The sequence below is a fragment of the Ctenopharyngodon idella genome, chromosome 1 (assembly GCF_019924925.1).
Source record: "Ctenopharyngodon idella isolate HZGC_01 chromosome 1, HZGC01, whole genome shotgun sequence".
Taxonomy (NCBI): Eukaryota; Metazoa; Chordata; class Actinopteri; order Cypriniformes; family Xenocyprididae; genus Ctenopharyngodon; species Ctenopharyngodon idella.
This window is the reverse complement of record NC_067220.1, coordinates 40,133,172-40,157,124: the sequence shown is the minus strand read 5'-3', so window position 1 is coordinate 40,157,124 and position 23,953 is coordinate 40,133,172. Positions and strand designations below refer to the sequence as shown.

At 37.4% G+C, this 23,953-nt stretch overlaps 1 protein-coding gene across 19 annotated transcripts in view; it reads right to left on the bottom strand.

Moving 5' to 3' along the window:
* LOC127519453 (nuclear factor 1 X-type-like) overlaps positions 1–23,953 on the bottom strand; it is a 117,589-nt gene that overhangs the window by 70,279 nt on the left and 23,357 nt on the right. Inside the window, exons 1-2 of one of the 19 annotated variants that reach the window (XM_051907152.1) lie at positions 566–923; positions 126–357 (exon numbers count right to left, since the gene is read on the bottom strand). The exons of 16 other annotated variants lie outside the window; for them this stretch is intronic. In XM_051907152.1, the coding sequence (XP_051763112.1) occupies positions 126–128 (3 nt within the window). In that variant the 5' untranslated portion in view covers positions 129–357; positions 566–923. Of the gene's footprint in view, positions 1–125; positions 924–23,953 lie in introns of those variants that run through there. 2 more of the 19 variants (XM_051907153.1, XM_051907151.1) reach the window with 2 other exon arrangements.

Sequence of the window (23,953 nt, the reverse complement as noted above, 5' to 3'; positions counted from 1 at the left end):
ACCGCACAACCAACCCCTGCTACTGCGCGTCCTGATCCAAACTACATCGCCACACAGACACAGAATCAGCACGCCACAGACAAACACTCAAGACATGCAGCAAAACAGCAAAATAAAATATTTACCATTCTGCACTTTCATCATAAACCCTGCCGGAGTGGAAAAACAAGTGAAATGTCTTCTCGGCACTCAACTCGACACTACATGCCCCGCTTATTAGTGTATTTTTTTTCTTTTGTCGTTGCACAAAATTATCAATGTAAAGAATTTAAAAGATTTCAAAAAGGTAAAATTTTGTGAAAATGTCCAGTCGATTAAGAAGAAAAAATCTTGGAGGAGCCAAGCAGTGGCATAGCTCTGGAGATAGAGAAACAAGAAATGAAAGAGAGAAATATTTAATATACAAAACAGAGAGGGGAATTGAGAGAGAGAAAAAAAAAGTTAGCAAAAAAATGGGGATTTTGCCAGTCACCAAAAGCGAAAATAAAATAAAAAATACAAATTACATATGAACACAAGAAGGCGGACAATGAAACTGCTCGTAATCAAAAAGTATTGTACTCACTGTTAGAGAAAAAACGTACACAAATAAATACACAAATACCGCAACAAAGAGAAAAAATGTTTGGCAAAGCAGTAAGTGGTGTTTGTTCAGATATGCGTGCTCTGCATTCGACTCACAGAGAGCGAGAGATAGACAGAGAATGGGAGATAGACAGAGAGAAAGAGAGGGGGTAGAGAGGAGCGAATGGAGAGCGCAAAAAAAAAAAAAAAAACGAGAGAACCGAATCAATGTTGGAAGAGTGCGTACGACCGCTGGCAAACCCGATAGAAGCTTCTTTTTTTCCCCTTTTTCCTCTCCAACTCTATCTCTCTCTTCCTCTCCATGCTCTTTTCCTATCCATTGCCTCAGAGTGTGCCAGCGCGAAGCTGAGCCCACCTATTTGGCACCGGGTGCCCGATCGCTCAGCCAATACGCACGCTTGAAGGGCTGAATGGGAGGGAGGCAGGGACGGAGGGAGGGTGAAAGAGACGGAGCGAAAGCGAGGGGGGGGGATAGTGTAGGGTTCGGTCAGTGGGTTGGCTCCTTACTTTGCCAAATTAACAAGTTCCTATCTTGTGCAACTGCAAAGTCCAGAGCACATTAATTTTACATGCGCCAATCAGCGGTGCCGCCCGTATTCCATTCCCACCCCAATTTACCTCCATTTTCTCCCTCTTGTCCTCAAGAATTGCACTCAGATGCACACACGCACTTTTGCCATTTTCACCAATACACTTGCCATCTCCTCCACCGAGCGAGCGAGCGAGCGAGCGCACACCAGTGTCCCCGTTTGCCCCGTCCCCTCCCTCCATTGAGCGGCGTGTGAACGCGCGGGCCAGAACTCCCAGCAGACGCTACAGACCAGCAGCTGCCTTTAGACTCGGCACACAAACAAAGAGTAAAGAGAGAGACGTAGTCCACAGAAGAACAACACTCTCTCTCTAAACTTTATCTGAAGACGTGTCGGCATCAGATGCAAACGTTTTGACGCAATAAAGAGGGAGGTTTATTAAGGTTTTCTATTAAAAAGATTTTACTATTTTAAAAAAATCTTATTAATATTATTGTCTTTAAAGAAAATAATAAATCCCCAATATCCTTATAATGCATAATCCAAAGAATTGAAATGCTGCTAACAAGACCATAGCAGCACTCAACAATTAACTTGTGGTATACAGTATTTTTATGAGTTCAACCACTAAAAAAAATAATTTTAATAAAGTCTATATATTTTTAATAAAAAATAATATTATATATATATATATATATATATATATATATATATATATATATATACACACACATATATAGATAGATAGATAGATAGATAGATAGATAGATAGATGTATAGATGTATGTATATATTTTTTTTTTAATAAAATTTGCCTGACAAAAAAAGAATTATATATATTATATATAACTTCATTTATTATTAAATATGAAGTATTCTTTAAATTCTTTAATATTAATTATATTAGTATTCTTTAAAGAATACTTCATATTTAATAATAAATGAAGATATATTTTATGTTGTTATATTATAAGATAATTTATATTATATTTGGCAAAGAATACTTTGTTTAATATATATATATATATATATATATATATATATATATATACACACACACACATACATATCCATGATGCTTGTTTATAATTCCATAAACATCTTTTGCAGGAAAACAATGACATACTTTAACTTATTTACTATTTTCCACCCAAGACTGCTGCAAATCAATCTCTCAATTTCAACATCCTCATATAAGTTAGACAGCTAAATTTACCACGTTTGCATATTTAAATCACCAGGATTTGCAACAACAATATTCACTACATCACTGAAAACCAAATATATATAATTGGAAGGCACATGTACATGATCAACAAACATCAGACATAATGACAACACTGCATTGGTCACGGCATCAAGCCCTGAGTGATTTAGCGCACAAAACATTCAATGATTAAATCCTGCACCAAACTATATATATACACAACATATTAAAGGAATTCAAAGGTTGGTCAATCCCTGTTCCTAATGATCCGTTATGATCCATGGACAGAGCCAGGGAAATCGCTAGCTTGGGCAGATTCATATCAAGTGATTTAATCTGGTTTAATCCCTACAATGAGTTTACGCAACATATGCCACTCTCTCAGGGCTACACGACACCTTAGGGCGACCATCAGGCCTACCCGAGACCATCGGGTCAAACAGCCTCGTTCTCAAAGCAACTCACTTTGCAGTTGCCAGTAGGCGCCTGCTATGTAAACGCAGCGTTTCCTAACAAACAAAGCCCTGCGTCAGGTTGGTGTGTCATTTTGTTTGTAAATGTTCCACTGGCTCACAATTCACTTTGCATAATTCCAATCCAAATTAAAGCAAAGTTCTATACAATTCATATCAGTGTACAGAACAAGGTGTCTTGGTATTTTGTTTTGCATACATTTTGTAGGCAAAACTGAAATCATTCTGCATGTTGTTGTGTCTGATTTAGTTTGACAGACTATATAGATTTAGTGTCTGACACATTAATTTCCATGAAATAATTTCCATGTCTCCAAACAAAGAGTTTGCAAGTGTCTGCATTAAACAGCCTAGGGGGAAAGGTGTCAGTAACAAGTTCATTGTTCTTGCTTGAATTATTGGTTGAACGATCGCATCAAACCTGACATAACTTTGGATGAAGCGAATTTTATTATGACAGCATGAACTTTGTGTTGTTATCATGAGACTAAATTAGTATGCAAGCCATAAACGGCATGTAAACGGCAAGCTTGCTGGATTTGTTCATTGCCGAATGACCTTATTCAAACTCTTTTACACCACAGCCTATCTTATCTTTGTATGACACTCTCCTCTCTAAACAGCGCCCTTTGTTTTACCCAAGAAAAAAGAAGAGCGCTAGAGGAAGATAAGAAAAAAGTTTCAGAAAGAGAGAGGCAGACAAAAAAAAGCACGATTTCTACGAAAGGCTGTCTCGCTCTGCTGCGTACTGCTTGTGTGTTTTTGTCTGTATAGCAAGGCCTACTTCTTCCAGAGAAAGAGAGAAAAAGGCTGAGATTGTGAAAAGAAAACTTGCCAGCACATACACTCACACACTATTTACAGAATCTGTGCTGAAATTGCCTGTTACTCTATATTACACAACACATGCAGCAAAGCACATCAAAGTTAAGTGCCCTATAGCACATGTATGATTTTTGTTTAAATCAAATTTCTACTCCAGTGCAAATGACTGATGTTTTGGGCTTTTTGTGACATCAAATGTCCATTAGCATTTTTAAAGGGTTTAGTTTGTATGATTGCCCTTTAAGTGTAGCCAATTTAAAGACAATAACACTAACTTTGGCCCACCTCGCTGACTAACAAATAGGCTTAATTATGACTCAAAAGTACCTTTTTTTATTTTCAAACAAAACACTGAAAAGAATACAAATCTGGACGAAATTCAAGGCCAATAATTACATATAATTGTGCCTTGTAAATAGGGGCTTAACAGTACCATACCTTTGGCTTTTCTTTTAAGATAAATGTATTTTATTCTTTTCCATTTCTTCAACGGTATCTGGCTTCCTTAAAAACCTACGACAACGGAGCTGTAAACCGCTAACGTTTTTTTTTTTTTTTTAAATCGCGTTGGCGGGTGCTCGAGCTCCATCATACTGGCGCGAGACAGAAAAAAAGGCTGCGGATGGAGCGGAGCAGACACTCGCGCGGCTGATGCGCGAGAGCTGAAGGATCTGACATGAATTATAGTGAATGTAGTTTGAAAAAAATATCCACAAAATATAATTAAACTTTTATTAACATACGTTTACCAACAGAAGAAAAGAGCACTTCCCTAAATTAAAGGCCAAACCCAGAGATTTTATATTTGTGTAAAAAAAACTAGGCTACAGAACACCACCATAATTTACACATTAACTAAAAAAAAATCCTTATAGTTTTAACGTACAAGAACGGAAAAAACGAAATCGAATACATTAACAAACAAAACAGGCCTATTACCGACAATTGGGAGACAGCCGAATAGCGTACCATTTGGGAGTATTCAGTTAGCCCAATAAATAACTGAAAAAAAATCAAAATACGTTAAGAAAGTAATTTAAAAAGGCTAACGTTATATATTTACTCTTTTGTCCCATGAGAACAGCTATATGTTAAATACAAAATAAGATTCATCTTATTTTATCTACACACCGAATTCAATAAGCAATTTCTGTAACTTGGGCGATGCCAAATCGGTTTGCCATTAAGAGACTCTGGCGTTTAAAAAATAATAAAGATCTGTTTTTTTTTTTTTTTACACAGTCATATTTTTAAACTATTTGCAGAATATCTCGACAAATAACTAGACTAATTATTTTTTTAATAAACACCTTTTAAAATGATGCCACGTTTGATGACTATAACTTTTCCCTTCAACCAATTCAAACATATTTTAACAAATTTTAAAGCAAAACAAACAAACAAAAAAAATCATTAATGTTTAATCTATGATCTAAACTGGGGAAAATGCAGATGACAGTTTGAATACGTTAGGTCGGTCTGCCATACATCAAGCTCGTCTCTCATATAAATAATATTTACCATAAATACAGTGCAAACAAGAAAATATTTCTTCATCAAGCATATAGCCTAAGGCTAGGCAAACAGCTCGTATCCTAACTTTTAAGAGTTTTAACCAAAGCCTGTAACCTGAGGATCAAATAAAAGAAAATATTTTTTACTTACCAAACAGCAAACCGTTCACTAGCTAGGCTAAAAGACGTGTTTTTGGAGAGCTGTAGTTGTGCTTTGTGTCCAATTCATTCAGTTTAAAACTGATATGCTTCCAAGACGTTTGAAAATCTGGGAGTAATTTAAGTGAGTTCAGTTCCGCGGGTAAATATTCTTAACGCATACAGAAAAGCTATTGAGACGTATTTTGTAAAAATAAAAATATCTGAGGCACCGTTTGAGGTTCCTCAGATTAGCAGAACCACCCAAATGGACGTAAAAACAAAATGTTGGCAGTCTTAAAAGTAGATTTTTACATACATACACACACATGTGTAAATATATAGCCTATATATATTCAGTTACAACAAAAGTTACTCAGATCGAGTATTTTCACCTGGCGGTAAACAGAAATCGCGTTGGACTGAGGGAGTAACCATAGCAACAGTAGGCCGCTTGAGGTTTTTGCGTCAGGATTTCAACAAAAAATAATTCTTATTATTTATCACTTCATTACAGATTTACATATCACTAAAAATTCAGTGTTTTGCTTTAAAAAAATCAAGCTTGTTGACCAACTGTGCTAGCTATATGAGCGCCAAAAGACAACCTCGGTTGCACAGAACATTTCCTGCAGATATTTCCTTGAAAGAGCCCACCCCTGAAAATTATTCAATAACCCGCACGCTGAATTTCATATTATTATTAATATAATTATTCATTTAGGAATTATTTGGATACCCTAATCTGCAGTATTACAGTTTGTTCTTCCATTCAAGAGTTAATTATGTAGGCTGCAACATTCATAATCCATAGCTGTCAGAATAACACTGTTTTCTATTTAGAGACGCCTATTAAATATGAAAGTAGAAGCATTCATCATATGAATAAGGCTGTTTCCGTCCGCGGGGACATGTGTCGGTAGATCAGAGATCTGGACTCGACCGGTGAGATCAGTCGGAGACTGATGAAGTGTAAACTGGAAAAAATGCCGAGACGAGTACGGCGTGACACCACAGCATTGCGCCGCTTACGCAGCGACTAAATACAACCGCTCCGACTGCCCTAAATATTGATACTGCCCTACTGTGAGCGCAGTGAACTCTCCCCGAGTGAGTGAGTGAGTGAGTGTGTGTGTGTGTGTGTGTGTGAGTGAGAGAGAGAGAGAGAGAGAGAGAGAGAGAGAGAGAGAGAGAGACGAACACCATTAGTGGACGTCCTCAAAGGTAAATTATTCATATAGAAAGTAAATTATATTTTTAATATTAAAATGCAAAGAGTTTTAATTTAGGGACAGGGATAGTGTGTAAAAGTAGGCTTTTATTTTTTTTTAAATCATTAGATAAACACGTGGTAGGCTATCCTACAGAACACACTGAGGTGATTTTTAATGCATTATAGGAGGCACAAATCCCATGTTTTATTATTTTTGTGAGACTTATGATAGCCTAAACGTTTAATATAAACTACTGCATAACATAAAATTAACCTAGTATGAAAATAGTTTTAAACAAATATCTGGCTACCTCTTAAAGTGTTGAAGTTGGCCTGTCCCATTACAGATGTCTTGACCTGACCTTGAACTATTAAAGTAGCACAACAATGTCATCACTTTGACATCATCTATTGAGTTTTTATTCAATTTATCATAGTAAAACAGCTTCATTTAGGCTAAATTCGCAACTTTGATTCTAATTCTGGTGCATTTTTTTTATTTTATTTGTTTATTTTTAATGCTATATATATATAAAAATTTAAAAAAAAAAATTAAAAAATTAAACAATTAAATTGAATATATATATTTAATTGTTTAATTTTTTCTATAAAATGTAATAAAAAAAAATCAGTGTTTACACAATCAATATTTTCACTGACAATTTGATTAAAGAGAAATTGTGGAATTTCAGGCCACATTGTTCCCTATTCAATGAAAGTGCCATAGGCGATTATTAAAACTCCCTAGAAATCTGCAATGAAAGCAATTTTTTTAAAACATGCATAAATGTTGCTACTATCTGACAGATATCACTGAAATGTGTGTGTGTTTCTGCGACAGCCCTAGGCTCTGTAAACGGTAAAAAGTGTCAGTTTCCTCACATGGATGAGTTGATCTAATTCAGTGGATCTAGCAGAAGACGCTATTTCACTCTGAATCCTCACCTTACCAGTCATTTAAAAACCGTAAAGTATTGTGTGGTGGTGGTGAAGGACCAAGGCATTGAAAAAAAGATCAATGTTCTTAAGCAAGACTGTAAATCAACATAAAATGCAACCAAAAATCCAATTGCATCGATGTAAATAAGATTCGATTCAACTGTGGGCGGGGCTACGCAGCCAAACAAAACATTCTATCACAGTCAGTTTCCCACAACAAAACATACACAAACTCATATTTACATGGAAGAGCTTTATCATTTGTCGCTGTCTGGTTTGCAAACAATATAAAACTGAAATCCTAGAATCGCCCTGGTACTCAGTCATGAGGAAGTTCAGTTACCGCATATGCATCCATCACAACCTGTAAATAACTGCAGTGTAATTATGGTTGATATTTCAGCAGCTCCAGTGCCAAGTGCCAGGTTTAAACTAGAGATGTTCTGAGCTCTCCAACACGCACCCCTCCACCCTCGCTTTTATTCTCATTCTTTTCTTTTACCTCCGCCACTCCGCGAGGCGAGGTGCCAACCCTTCTCCTAAACTGGGCATTGTGCCCTACCCTTTATGCAAATCAGGCACCCACCACCTCCTGTCTTTCTGCCACTCTATCTCTCTTTCCATCTTAACGCTGTCTCTGTCTTGCCCCACACACACTAGTCATGTCATTTGTCTTTTTCCCTGTGCATTTACAATAATTTTCTACATTTCTGTCACTCAATTTTTAATTATTCTATCAATCTAGCTCTTCTGTCTCACGTCTTTCTATGACATGTCTTCATGCCTCACTGTATTCACAAAGGATATAAACCCTATTTCCTCACCAGCCTGTATCGTTATGTCGCTATTACACCACACTCCTCGAGCACTTCTTCATTAACACATGCTACAGGGCAATTTCATTTTCAAGTGTGTTTACAGTAATTTTGCAAAGATCAAACTGACAAGCATGCACTAAATACCCACAAACACTCCACTAACAACTCAAGTGTAAAAATACACACACACACACACAGACACACTTTTCTCTCTCATGCTCATCCCTTTTAAGCAACAATTTAAGGCAGGGATTCCCAAACTTTTTTGTGAGCTGAAAGCTCTTGGATGTAAAATATTTACTTGAAATATCACCTGAGATTTTAAATTACTCTTTTAATAATTTAATATGCATGTTCACAGTTCTCTGATGTCAGTTAGTGGTCACGACATGCAAGCAAACAGATAAAATATCTAATCCTTTTTTTAGTAAGAGATATATATGTAAATATCATCAGTTTGCGATAAGGACCTATCATCCTGTGCCATCTAGGGTTTCATGACAGAACTTATATATATATATATATACACACACACACACCAAGTTCCGTCATGAAACTCTAGATGGCACAGGATGATGGGTCCTTATTGCAACCTGATGATATTTACATCCTTAAATACGTGGCACAAGCTGATTGGTTAATGTCGCATCTGTAGCCAATGAGCTTGCTGCTCAACATTTAAATAGTTGGTCAGTATTTGCTGTAGCAGTTTGCAGCACGCTTTCAAAGTTCCTCTGAAACCCTCCACCTTCCCCAGCTCCACCTATACAGATCTACTGCATGTAATTTTATATATGGATCAATGACGTGACGGGTCATTTTTTTTTTTTGTCCAAAGGCCTTAATAATAATAAAAAACAAAGATATGATATCCAAAATATGATATGATATCCAACTAGATCTCTTTTATTGAATCCAAAAGGTTTTAATTATATTTTGCTACATATAAAGGCATTTTAAAGATTTTGAAGGATCAAAAGTCATTCGGTTTAACCGTCCAAAGGCCAATACAGCCATTTCATTTGTGATTAAAATATCTTAAAATGTAATAAATGTATATATTTTTATTCTGGCATGATTTTATAACATCATATATCAACATAGTGCAAAATGGTTTTAAAATTATGTGTAAGTCATTGCTTTGTTATGAGAAAAAATGTCCAGAAAAATGAATTTCATTGATGTCATTTGGAGTAACCAATATAAAGGGACCATTTTGGATCAAGTCATGCGGTCAATATCATGTGACAGGATGTGACATCATTCAGACACCTGCAAAGGACCACATGGTCATGAAACAAAGTAACTAACTCTCTTTAGACTGAAAAAATCATGTTTTCACTTGCTCATACGCATGTCCCGAAACTTCAGGTCATTCGGTACAACCGCTATAAAATGTTGTAATATTTTAAAAACTTGTACTAAATATAAAATGTTTGATTGTCCTTTTGCTAGCTAGCTAGCAAGTATCTAGCTAGCTAGATATCAGCCTGTTAGCATTGTTTGAAAATATCGTAATTTGGTAAAACTGAAATTTTGGTTAAACCGAATGACTTTTTTGGTGACAAATTTTGTCCATCTTGTAAAAAAAAATGACAAAAGTTAAGTGATCATAAAAACCACAAAATCTCATTGTTAACACTTAATAAAACTCTCCATCTATATTAGTTTTTTTTACACTTTTACAAACCTTATTTGTCAATGACCCATATGCTATTTGTGCTGAAGCAGTATGTCTTACATGCTCACAGCAGCATATCAGTGTTTGTTTTGGCCTGTACTTGCTCTGCAGCAGAAGCAGCAGCAATAACCTACAAGAACACCAATAATCAACAGCAGCAGGAATTTCAGCAGCAGCATAGCAGATCTATTCCGCCAAGACCAAATACATTAACACTGTCATATCCATTAGCATGCTAAACAGAGTTGTCATGATAGAAAAGAACAAAGACTCTACTGCTCACGGATATAGAGTTACAAGTTACACCGTGTCTACACAGACGCGACCATTGTCGCGTCACGCCGCAACAGCTAAAAGCTGTCTACACTGAACGTGACAAACCAACAGTTGCAAAACACTTGGACTGCCTCATAAATAGAACGGGGAATCCGTTTACTGTCGGGAATTTGTTGCGTCGCAGCGACGCATCCAATGTAGACAATATCACTGATTATAATGGGTTCTACTGTCTTTTGATGCGTCGCACTGCTCGCGTCCAGTGTAGACACAGTGTTACAATACAAATCGTTATGTCTTAAATTCTTCACTTTCAAACACTCAAGCTTATAACACACCAAAACCTTGAGCTTTTGTTTTGGTGGAATGTTGGTAAAATTCTTTAAATTTCTGTCCACAAAAAGGTTGGAACTTATGTGAATGTGAATGCAATTGAAGTGTATTTTAATGTTCGATTTAATTAATTATTAGCTTTTCATTAACTTATGAACCCCCTACAGTAAACAATATATCAGTACAGTACTGTATCACTACGGTTGATGTGCTGAGCAGCCATATTGGCTTCTGAAGTCGGGGTTGTTGCACTTCCCCAGTTTCCCAGTCGCAACTTAAGGGGGGCGTTCCAGTTAAAAGTTCCTACTGGGAACTAGGACTTTCCCACTTCCAAGGACAAATAGAACGCACCATAAGACTTTATTTTCACATCTCAGCTGTGCAGACACACTCTCCAGCAGCACAACAGCACATTTACATAAGGTAAACATTGGCTCGCTGACTAGTCCACTACTTTTCTGGATGATTAGAGAAAACGAGTAGCCGTGCAAGAGCTAGATCAACAACACAAACACGAAACACAAAACACAAATGAACTCACCGGTCACACACGCACGCTCTGTGATGACTGGATGTAATTACATTACAATGGCAAAGGTGACAGTGAATGGCCACTAGCCGCATGAGCATGACACGCTCACACATGTGCACAATGAGCTACAATGCCTGTGATGAAACCATTTGTTAAAGAGAGAATAGAGCTGACGTGGGAGTGTGTGTACGAGTATGTGATAGAAAGAGAGACAGGTTAAAGAGTTTTGACTAAATAACTTAAAGGGTTAGTACACCCAAAAATGAAAATTTCTGTCATTAATTATTCAATGTAAGCCTGAATTCAATCTGTTCATCATATAAAGCGATCGAATCTCTTCCGAAAATTTGGACTAAACCGCTCAATACATATGGATTAGTTTTACGATCTCTTTATGAACTTTTTGGAGCGTCAAATTTTCAGTTGCGTAGCTGTTTATAGAGGGACAGAAATCGCTCAGATTTCATCAAAAATATCTTAATCTGTGTTCCGAAGATGAATGAAAGTCTTACAGGTTTGGAACAACATGAGGGTGAGTAAATGATGACAGAATTTTTATTTTTAGGTGAACTATCCCTTGAAGAATGAATCATTAATAATTAGTGGTTGGTAGATATGAGGGTTTCCAATAAATAATGCAAATATCTAAAGAGCTTCACAGGAATACATTTTAAAATTCAAATAGAAGACATTTTAAATCATAGTAATGTTTCACAATATCACTTTTATTACAGTATGCTTGTCAAAAAACTGCAGCCTTGGTGACACTTCAAAAACATTAAAAAAAAACTCTTACAGACCTTAAACATTTGAACAAGTATAAAAACTGAAACTTTGATTGCTGCATGACGTCACAAGCTCACAAATGGTCTCTGTTTCATTTCTGACAGTGAACTCTCTCTCTTTCTGTCTCTCTGTGTCAGTATTTGTCTCATCTGTCAGCCGCTTTCTCTCATTAAGTGCCGTCCAGCATTAGTTCTGTCAGTTTAGGACAGGTGCAGTGGTAATGAGAGGGTAACACTGCATGCACTGAGGGCTTTCCCATTATAGTAAGCTTAATCCAGGGTTAGGGAATGTGTGTGTGCTGCAGCTGGGGTAAGCATGTGTATGTGTGTGTGTTTATAAGTGGAAGAGAGACTGGAGAGAGAGAAAGAGTTGTTTGTGTGTTTACTGGCACTCTCTTTGCAACTATATTAGCGTTTTTCTCCTCAAAACGTCAAGTTTTATGACAGTTCTTTGCTTGTGTCTTAATCTGCCTGTTTAGGAACAAAAATAAATAAATATAGTAAATATATTGCAATTCTTCTCCTACATAACAACATCATCGTCGTCATCACCATCCACTCAAAAAAGCTTGCTAGAGCTTGGAAACTGGTAAGTGGGAATAAGATCTGAAACAGCTGGAGCTCTTTAGAGAGCACTAAAGACACAACCAGAGCCTTACAGGTCAAGATATTACCACCTCATCTGTGCTCTCTCAATCTGAAACCTACAGGAACCTGGAAGGACAGAAGCAAGAGAGACAGCAGGTAAATGTAGAAAAGAAAAGCATAAGCTACAAAAAGGCTAAATAAATAAATTTTCTGAAGAAAATGTGAGTGTGCTTACCTATGCAAAACTTGCCAATGGCTGTACTATGACAGTAGCTATGTTTCCATCCAAAGTTGCGAATTTAACTTGTGTGCAAATTTGGAATATCGCATAAAACATTTGCGAATAAAGCACTGTTTCCATCCAGTGAGTCAAAGAGAACAAAATCGTCACTTCCTGATAAACTGGCGCTAAATATCACTAAGAAAAATGGAAGTTGCTGTAGTATATCCACTGTATATAATCATTTTTGTATATAATATATTACTTGAGCTTACTACCCTCAGAGCACGCAGACGAAACCCAATAAACGCTGTCATGTTATCTTGCATTCAGATGCCTGGTGTTTGTGAACGCAAATCGCGTGAGGCACTTCTGGGAGGGAATTCTACCGAACCAACGACAGACTTTGCTCAGGCATTACAGAATGACCAAAACAGCATTTCAGATTGGTCCGCTGGTTGGTCCAGTTATGCCGTGTCATCGCAAAGTCACGTCTTTTTTGATGCGTAATTTATTGGGTAAAAGTGTTTCCATCGTAGTTTATGCGCATGTTTAGGTATCGCATAAAAATTTATCCTACTCATTTGAGCGCACAAGCTTTTTATGTACATTTTTAGAATTTATGCACAACTTGGCGTTTCCATCAAGCATTTTTTTTATGCAATATCCCAAAATGCACATAAAAATAGGTGGATGAAAACATAGCTAGCGTGGGAGGTTGCCAGAGTCTTCTGGTTGAATTCTAGATGGTTGTTTACTGGCCCAAGCCAAAAAAAAAAAAAAAAAAAAAAACTGTTTCTGTAATATTCTAGCACATAGACACGGCTCGGGTTCATCCATTTATTTTAAATCTGTGTGGTAGTTTTATCCATTTTATCATCCACTGGTTAAAATTCCAATCAAGTCCAATCACCAAGAAAAAAGTTAGGCACTGAAATGTTCACTCTTAAAGTAAAGGTTCTTCATTGGCATCTATGGTTCCATTCATGTAATCTTTCAAATGCACAAAAGGTTCTTTATATTGGAAAAAGGTTCTTTTAAGATTTTTCAAATGTTCTTCAAACTAAGGTTCTTTTTAAGAACTTTTCACTAAAAGATTTTTTGAGGAACCAAAAATGGTTCTTCTATGGAATTGCTGTGAAAAATCTTTTTGGAACGTTTATTTTTAAGAGTGTAACAGCGTAGGCGTTTTGAAAAACCTCTAAGTATGAGGATGAGTAATTAGCAGCTGTGCTAATTAAGGTAACTAGTTTTACACAAAGTATAGAGGAAACTGAGGTTTTTAGGAATACACAGAAACAGTTATAGAAGTGCACAAGCAGTTTAAAAGGCTTTTAGAGTTATTTTACAGCACTGCCTTATCCTCCATCTTGTCTTTGGAACCAGAGTTTCTCTCCAGAGCGCAGAGATATAAATCCAGTGCACACGCTAAAACCTGACCTCCATTTGGCTGCACTGGCCTGCGTGTTTGCTCAGGTCTCGTGGCCCTGACACCTGTGGGAAGGTACACTCATAAAAATATAAATAAAAAGAGTTGGCCCGCTTACTCTTTTGCAAACAGATTCAGGACTAATTATGCAGCCTTATGATTTTTCATACTGCCGGAAGGTTGATACCGTATGCACACATACAGCAATTTTAAAGCTGTGTGTGCAAGACTTAAAACTTAAAGGGATAGTTCACCCAAAAATTTAAATTGTCATCATTTACACACCCTCAAGTTGTTCCAAAAGTATATGAATTTCTTTCTTCTGCTGAGCACAAAGGAAGATATTTTGAAGAATGTTTGTAACCAAACAGTTGTGGGCCACCATTGGCTAGTATTTTTTTCCATACTATGGAAGTCAATGGTGCCCCACAACTGCTTGGTTATCCATATTCTTCAAAATAACTTCTTTTGTGTTCAGCAGAAGGAAGAAATTCATACAGGCTTGGAATTTTCATTTTTGGATGAACTATCCATTTAATATCATATTAAAAGGGTAGAAGTATGAGAGAAAAGGTGAAATTGAGAAAAGGAGGAATCTTAAGGAAACATAAGAAAAATGCTTGCTTGGTGAGACTGACTCGCCATTGGTTAACCAAAACACAACCCTTCTATAATAAACTTAAAGGAATAGTCACCCAAAAAATGAACAGTCATAACTTATGACAATTCTAGTTCAATCCAAACCACATCTTCAGTGGAATACATTGTATACTAAAGAGAAGCAAAATGTGTGTGTGTGTTTTGTTTGAAGAAATAAAATCATATAGGCTAGTTTTAAAAAACATTAGAGTTAGTAAATGATGAAAGAATTTTCATTTTTAGACGGTCTTTTCCATTAAGGTCCTGCTTGAGTCGCTCAATGCACAATTTGTCCAGTTGGAGAACAGAGAAGTTCTTCGCCGCAGTACCCAAGGGTCTGATCCGGTTTCTTCCGTTGAGCCCTTTGTGGGATTTTACCCAGTACATTCACAGCACTTCGAGTTCCAGAGCTGAAAATCAACAACTGTACAACAACTTCTTTAAATGCTGATGGGGTGTGGCAATGGACGCATGCCAGAGGACAGAATTTGGGAGTAAAAATTACACGACGCCCTGTCCCGGCCCCTTAACAGACTGTACGAAGCGCACAGTGTTGTGTTTCTGAGTTCCTGACTTGCTAAGATAAGATGAACAAAATACCTAAACCCTGCAAGGTGCATTTTAGGAGCATGAGACATTGATCAAACCGATAATATCTGGCAACCATACAATTCAGATGCATTCCAAAGGACTGGGACCACAGAGAAGACCAGTGAGGGACGGCAAGCACAATGCACAAAGTTCCTGAGATCCCAAGACAGGACTTGGCAACCTGAAGAGCCTCTAAGTGGGATAATATGGTTAACATTCCTTCACATCCCCTTAAGAAATCCAATATGTGCATATCAATGCTTCTAGCCGAGGCCTTACCTCTCAGATACAATGAAAGAAAACACTCACACCAGCCAGTTAGTGCAATTAGGGCTGGAAATCAAGATTTTAAAAAAAAATACGAGAACAGAATGATTTATGTCTGCTGATGGGCAGTGAACAGTGTATTAAAATACTGCTACTGAATCTACAGCATACTGTAAAAACAAATTATTTTAGTTTTAAGCAAAATTTTAGTTGCATTCTGAGCAGTTACAGTCTGAATTGTATCATGCAAAATAATACAAAACACAATAAATAGACAGGAAATCTACTGCAACGTCCTCGCTGATTGCATGCTGCCATTTCTTTGCATTGCAGACGGGGTGAAGGTTTAGACAAGCTATTTTGGGTTCCCCAAAGAACCCTTCACTTAACGGTTCTTAAAAGAGAACATTTTAACAATCTGATGAACCTTTTTCCACTATACAATCTTAAAAATAAAGGTTCTTTATTGGTATCTGTGGTTCCATGAAGAACCTTTAATATCGCTGGAAACTTTACATTGAGCAAAAGGTTCTTTATAGTGGAAAAAGGTTCTTTAGATTATTAAAATGTTCTTCATACTTAGAACAAATGGTTCTTTTAAGAACTGTTGGCATCACTGCAAAAAAAAAAACCCTTTTGGAACCTTTAAGCAACTTTTGTATAATGGAAAGGTTCTTCATGGAACCATCAATGCCAATAAAAAAAAAAAAACAACACTTTATTTTTAAGAGTGTACCATTTTGATGAGATAAGATTCCACAGGTACAAATTCAATCCCTTTTCATTGATTTTTAATAACAACATATAAAACTTTCAAGACAAACCAACAATGAACTCAGAGATAAGGGATGATATATTACGAGTTGTCTAGAAATGTTGAACTCACACTCACTTGTGGCTTATACATATTTAATAGCCAAATCCCAATGAAAAACAACACTCGGCATAGTCTATCAATCAGTGAAGTCGCCATAACAATGGAAATGGAAAACGCAACCAAAAAGCTGAACAGTGACCACCTACTCCCATTAAAGGGATAGTTCACCCAAATGTAAAAATTCTGTCATCATTTACTCACCCTCAAGTTGTTCCAAACCTGTATACATTTCTTTGTTCAGTTGAACACAAAGGAAGATATTTTGAAGAATGTGGGAAACTGAACAGTTCTGGGGCACCATTGACTTCCATAGTATTTTTTTTCCTACTATGGAAGTCAATGGTGCCCCAAAACTGTTCAGTTTCCCACATTCTTCAAAATATCTTCCTTTGTGTTCAACAGAACAAAGAAATTTATACAGGTTTGGAACAACTTGAGGGTAAGTAAATGACAGAATTTACATTTTTGGGTGAACTAACCCTTTAAGTATCGGGAATAACTCCCAACACTTTAAAACTGCTAATTTCTGCATATTTTGCAATGAACTTAAGCCAAATGTTTTATTTATAATGAAAGACCATGAGTCAATAGGTTTATATTATTGCACCATCACTTTCAATTCAATTACAGTCTTTGACTTCTTTCTGTATTTAAAAAATACTCTTTACTTCATCACGTTTAATCTCAGAGTTTGTAGAGTTGGTTCATGGCTTAAGGACTTGATCTTTTTAAATCCCTAAGGAGAAAAATACTTCCGAAAAACAAGGCCACTGAAAAAGCATCCGGTCACCGTCTCAATTGTTGGTTACTGCATATTCTAAACCCAAGTGAATTATCAGGTCATTTTGTTCACTGTGCATTTTCTAAAAGTGACCCCCGAGCTGTGTAATTTGAGCGTCCCTGCCATAGAGTCTGTACACAGAGAATAACGAGTGCTTCCAATGGAGGAGATAAGGACAACATGTTAACATAATAAAAGAAAAAAAGCTCTTTATCGTACAGGTAAACTAGCACTGTGCCCATGGATTCAGTGTCTGATGTCAGTTGCAGAATTACTCTAACATCTTTTACTGATCCCAGAACAGCCCTCCACCAATGATCTCCTTCTATTACGAAACGCTTATGAATCAACTGATCCAACGCCAGCTGTAATGAGCTGATGACATCATCACGAACTCCTCGGCGAATTATAAAACTCACATAAAACTCTGCTCCTTGACAGCCGACTCAAAGAGTAACGATAAGCATTGTCAAGCGCTGCCAGATATTGAGCTCATTTAGTAATTCTCTGAGAGTATGCGAGCAGACGCTGCAAAAGTGCTAACCCGAACATGACCCAGTTCTTTAGACTGAGCCTGCATTCAATGCCAAGATCACGATTACATCCCTGCCAAAACATTTCGAGCAAGCCTTTAAATACTGCCCCTCTCTCTTTCCTGTGGTGGGCGGCATTGGTGAAAGGCTGGCATAACTCAGAGGACTGACTGTGCTCTGCCTTCAGGTTGAGGTCTGGATTTTACCACCTCAGTGAAAGCCAGTCTAAACACACATATCACGGGAGTGAGGCTGGAAGCTGGCACCGTGCCACACGGCCCGAGTCACACCACTGCTGTGGACCTGATTCACTGAGGCTATTTTACTGCATAAAAAGACATTGGAAGGAGCATTTGATGGCTGCAATGACTGATATTTCAATAAAATTTCTCAGAAGTGTGTAATTCATGAACCACTATCAACACCAGATAGAAATGCAACAATAATGGCTGTTTCCTGAACACTCCCTCTGTTCTGCTATTGGCCAAACAAACAGGTAGTCCCACCCCCAAATTATGACCCAACAGTGCCCGCCCACTTTTTCAGTAGAAGAATTTTTCCCAATTCATTATTTCCATATTTAAAAAAGTTATAAGCCATGAACCAAACCAACAAGCTACAAGGTGAATCACGTCACTACAAACTTTGATTTGAGGCAGAAAAGAATTTGAAAATCAGACAAAAAGACAAAAAGTGTCGGTGCCGATAGCCTTGTGGGCAGCCTTGTTTAGCGCTGTTGCACTTCAGGCAACCCGAGTTCGAGTCCCAGCTTGCGGACCTTTCTCAAGCCCGTCCCCCTCTCACTCTCTCCCACGTCGCTTCCTTTCTACTTACTGTCCTATCATAATAAAATTAAAAAAAAAGGTACCAGATTTTGTACTTATGGGGCCCTATCATACACCTGGCGCAATGCGTAGCCAGGCACAACGCAAGTGTTTTTTGCTAGTTTCAGCCCGACGCAGTTATCATTTTCACGCCCAGCGCCACATTGTTTAAATAGCAAATGCACTCGCACCCATCTGTTCACCCATGGTCTGAAAACAAGGTGTGTTCAGGTGCATTGTTGGCATGTTGCTATTTTGAGGCAACTGAAAACGACTACGCCATTGACCAACAAAAACCTGGTCTAAAGTCAATGGCGCAGTCGTTTTCAGTTGCCTCAAAATAGCAACATGCCAACAATGCACCTGAACACACCTTGTTTTCAGTATTTATTTATTTATTTATTGTTATTTAAAGGGCGCATTAGTAATATGCGTCTATAGGCGGGTGCACAATGCGCGTACACTCTGCTTGTTACACACAGGGACGTGCAACAGCACACAAACATTTTTAAATATTAAAAATAAAAGGATTCCTCTCTAGAAGCATTCAGTCTTTCCGCTTGCAAATTCCGCCATGTAAATAGCGAATCCGCCATGGTGCAAGCGCAACTGGCTTTTAAAGGGAATGGGAGATGAGACTCCGATTGGTTTATTGCACTCCTACACCCAAAATACACCCATGACTCATTAAGAGACTAGGTACAACCCTTTTGGATCAGCGCGCAGACCGTTTTTTCCATCGTTAAACTAGCAAAAGTGGATTCGGACATGCCCCGAGTGCACCTGTGCCTTGCACTTCAGACCATGCGCTTTGATCATTAAAATAGGGCACATTTGGTTCAATAAGGGAAAGAACTACAATCCCATGAAGCATTGCGAATGACAATCGAAATAAAAACAATGCAGAAATATAAAACTACTGATTTAAAGATGTTGACTATGAATATAGAAGCAATATATTTTATGTTTTTATTTCAAATTATATATATATATATATATATATATATATATATATATATATATATATATATATATATATATATATATACACACACACAAATATTTAAATAGTTTGAGAGCATATAGGCAGACTCTTTTAGGCGCAATTTGCTTGGTGCAATTCTCTGATTCTCTGTGCAGAATCATGGGTAATGTAGTTTTCCACCAGCAAATTCTTTTAAAAATAATTTTAAAATAAGTTGCAATAATGTGGGCTGACGGCTTCAACAAAAGCATAAACCATCGATTAACAACCTCGTAGCTCACAGTAGGTCTGTCTTTAAAGCTTAAATTATCATTAAAAATCAATTCCCCAATGTAGAAAATGAATGGATGAACTCAATGTTGTTATGTCAGTCTCATTACACACTACACCTTTAAGATGCTATATGCTAGGCTTTTAAGCTTTTGAATTACACTTCCCACTGCTTTTCTTTTGACTTTCATCGACTGTTCTTTTGTTTTATGAGTTTAGATGGGCAATAACACTGACAGCAGTCATCTGTTTACAGATGTGCTCTGATTAGCTCACTTACATAAACAGAAATCACAATTCATCATTTTAATTGGCACAACGTGTAGTAGTTTACCAACAAATATGGTTTGTGTTGCCTGCAGAGCCTTCTGTGATGATATTTTGCTTTGACGAATCATGAATCCTATACTTCCAAAGGGAAAACAAGAGAAGAAAATAAACAGCTGTGCATTATTTTGCAAATTGTGGAAATCAACTGCAGTTGTATTTTGTGTCTGCAGAATTTGGCATTTATTTAAAACACTTTGACAGAAATGTAACTCAGTTGCCAAGCGGCGTCTGCACACATCTCAGTGTGTCTGAGAACTTCACAGTGAATGAATGAGATTTATGAATATGCACACAGTGTGGAAGAAAACAGAGTTCCAAAACTTAGTGATCTGCCTTGCTGTCTACATAGGGACTTAACTGAAATGGAACCACATAACTCACTAATTTGGAACGCTCTATATAAGCATGAACTCTGAAATGCGACACAAATGATTTCAACAGAGTTTGGTGTTAGCATGTTGCTAAGCTAATGGTGCAACACTAATATGCATGGAAATGTACAGAACACACACAAATTGGGTAAAATACTCTCAAAATAATTAATAAGACAATACTTTTTTACCATACGTTTATAAATTAACATTTTCTCACTACGTCTGCCATCTTGGATAGATGCACTCACTACTCTCTTAAAAATTTATTTCATAGTGACGCCAATAGAAGAACCATTTCGGGTTCCCCAAAGACTCTTTCAGTGATCAGTTCTTAAAAGAACCATTTTTTTTGTGAAGAACTGAATAATCTAAAGAACCTTTTTCACTATAAAGAACCTTTTGTGCAATGGAAAGATTCCAGGGATGTTAAAGGTTCCACATGGAATCACAGATGCCAATAAAGAACCTTTATTTTTTGTAAGCTCACTTTTGACTTAAAATTTCACCAAAAGAAGATACATCTTACCGTTTGAAACAGTTTTAGTGTTGGGTGCACATATTATGATGCCTTAAAATACTGGCTACACAGACAGCTCATTAGGTTTTGGAACAGAGCAAGTGTGTGAGAGAGAGAAACAGTTAAACCATGTAAATGTTCCCAATAAGGAAACAGGCACCACTTCGCCTGCACCCATTTATAACACCCTACAACAAAATAAACATCTGTTTAACACAGGGGGATTATGGGAGACTGTTTTTTCTCTACTTTGCTCTTTTTTAACATTAACCCAGGTCTTGTTTCTGTTTAAGAAACATGATTAGTGTTATGTGTTCAAACACACATATGCATATACGAATGTGCCGCTTCCCGCTCCAGCCCCCTCCATTCCTGGATCCCTGCCATCCATTCTTCCAAATAACACTCTATGGCTGCAGCGGTTCGTAAGTCAATAAACATCACCTCCTCTATGCCTTTAAAAACCACCATCCCTCCCTGAAACTCGTTTAAAAACCACCATCGCTCTATCCAATCGTTTAAAAACCACCATGCCTCCCTTTTCACCACATTCCTCCCTAAATCTACAGTGTGATGGTGACAATGACGCTGATCTGCGACCAGCCTTACAAACCCAAACCTATGATCAAACACATCACCTAACTGATCTAAGATCAGCAGCTATGAAGGCTAAGACTATCAAAGGGATTCACTTTAGTGAACTTTATTGGCATGACAAAAGGTGTAGCTGCATGCAATGAGAAACTGTGCAAAGTAAAATTAAGTTGCCCATGCAAAACTTGATGCTAATGTGTTCTGGGTGGACACTCGGTGGTTACTTGCTGGCTCAAGTCAAAAAGTACTTTTTTTAGTACTTTACTTCTTTGGCATTGATGGTTTCATGAGGCACCTTTAACATCTTCATTGCACAAAAGATTCTTTATAGTGGAAAAAAAAAGTTTTTTAGATTATTAAAATGTTTTGAGTGAGAGAGTGAGTAAGTGAGTGAGCGAGAGTGTGAGTGAGTGAGTGAGTGAGTAAGTGAGTGAGTAAGTGAGTGAGTAAGTGAGCGAGAGTGTGAGTGAGTGAGTGAGTGAGTGAGTAAGTGAGTGAGTAAGTGAGCGAGAGTGTGAGTGAATGACTGAGTGAGTGAGTTTGTGAGTTTGTGTTTGTGAGTAATCTGTATGTGAGTGAGTGAGTGAGTGAGTGAATGTGTGAGTGTGTGAGTGAGTTTGTTTGTGAGGGAGTGAGTGAGCGAGAGTGTGAGTGAATGAGTGAGTGAGTGAGTGTGAGTGAATGAGTGAGTGAGTGAGTGAGTGTGAATGAGTGAGCAAGAGTGTGAGAGTGTGAGTGAGTGTCTGAGTGAGTGAATGAGTTTGTGTTTTTGTGTGAGTGAGTGAGTGAGTGAGTGAGCGAGAGTGTCTGAGTGAGTGAGTGAATGAGTTTGTGTTTGTAAGTGTGTATGTGAGTGAGTGAGTGAGTGAGTGAGTATGTATGTGTGTGTGTGTGTGTGTGTGTGTGTGTGTGTGTGTGTGTGTGTGAGTGAGCGAGAGTGTGAGTGAATGAGTGAGTGTGTGTGTGTGTGTATGAGTTTGTGAGTGAGTGAGTGTGTGTGAGAGTTTGTGAGTGAGTGAGTACTTGTTTTGGCTATACTTGTGAGGACCAAATGTCCTCAATTATATTGTGAAATACTTTGACAACCCACTAGTGAGGACATTTGACTGGTCCTCACTAGTTGAAAAGGCTTATAAATCAATCAAAAGAAGTTTTTATTTAAATCTAGTTTGCACATATTTCTGTGATGGGTAGGTTTAGGAGTAGGGGTTGGGTTAAGTGATAGAAAATATAATTGACCTGATATAAAATCAATGGAAGTCTATGCAATGTCCTCACTAAGATAGCAAAACAAACCAATGTGTGTGTGTGTGTGTGTGTGTGTGTGTGTGTGTGTGTGTGTGTGTTTGTGAGTTTTTGTGTTTGTGAGTGAATGAGTGAGTGAGTTTCTGTGTTTGTGTGTTTTTGAGTGAGTGCGTTTGTGTTTGTTTGTTTGTTTTTTCAATCTAGTGTTTTGCAAATGTTTCTGTGATGGGTAGGTTTAGGGATAGGGGTTGGGTTAGGCCATAGAAAAGAACATTAACCTGATCAATGGAAATCAATGGAAATCAATGGAAGTCACAATGTCCTCACTAATAAGTGAAACAAACGTTTGTGTATGTGGTGGTAAGGGGTGTGTTTGTGTTTAGAAGGGGTAATGTCTTTCATTTGAGGTTAGGAGAGAGTGGAGTTGCGCATGTTCTTGCATTCCACAAACATGATGCTTAGATTAAGGGGGAGGGGGTGTGTGGATATTACACATCTGCGATGGTTTACTGTAATGTGTGTTGACTTTAAAAGCTAATCTCAGATTGACCACATCTGGCCATAATTATCTGCCATTACGGGCAATTTCGATGATAACCATCATAAATAATAGTCCGTTCAGATTAGATATCGCAATCAATTAATCGCTAATAGACCTGAGCAAGATTACACTGGATTGCAGAAAGCACCTCGGTCAGACAACACATGCCTTCAGCGCCACATTTCTCACACATCGCCCGCTTTGAATTTATGTTGATAAGATGACAGTAAAATATTCAACATTAACACAGACACTGTATGAATTTCTGGATGTTAATAGCTTACTGCATCCATGCAAGAAAACCTGTGCTGATATAGGCTCTGTTACAAATCCAATGTAGTCAGAACATTTTTTTTAATCAGCAAGGATGCATTAAATTGATCAAAAGTGACAGTAAAGACATTAATAATGTTATAAAATATTTCTATTTCAAGTTCTTTTGAACTTTCTATTCATCAAAAAATCCTGAAAGAAAATGTATCACGTTTTACACAAAAAT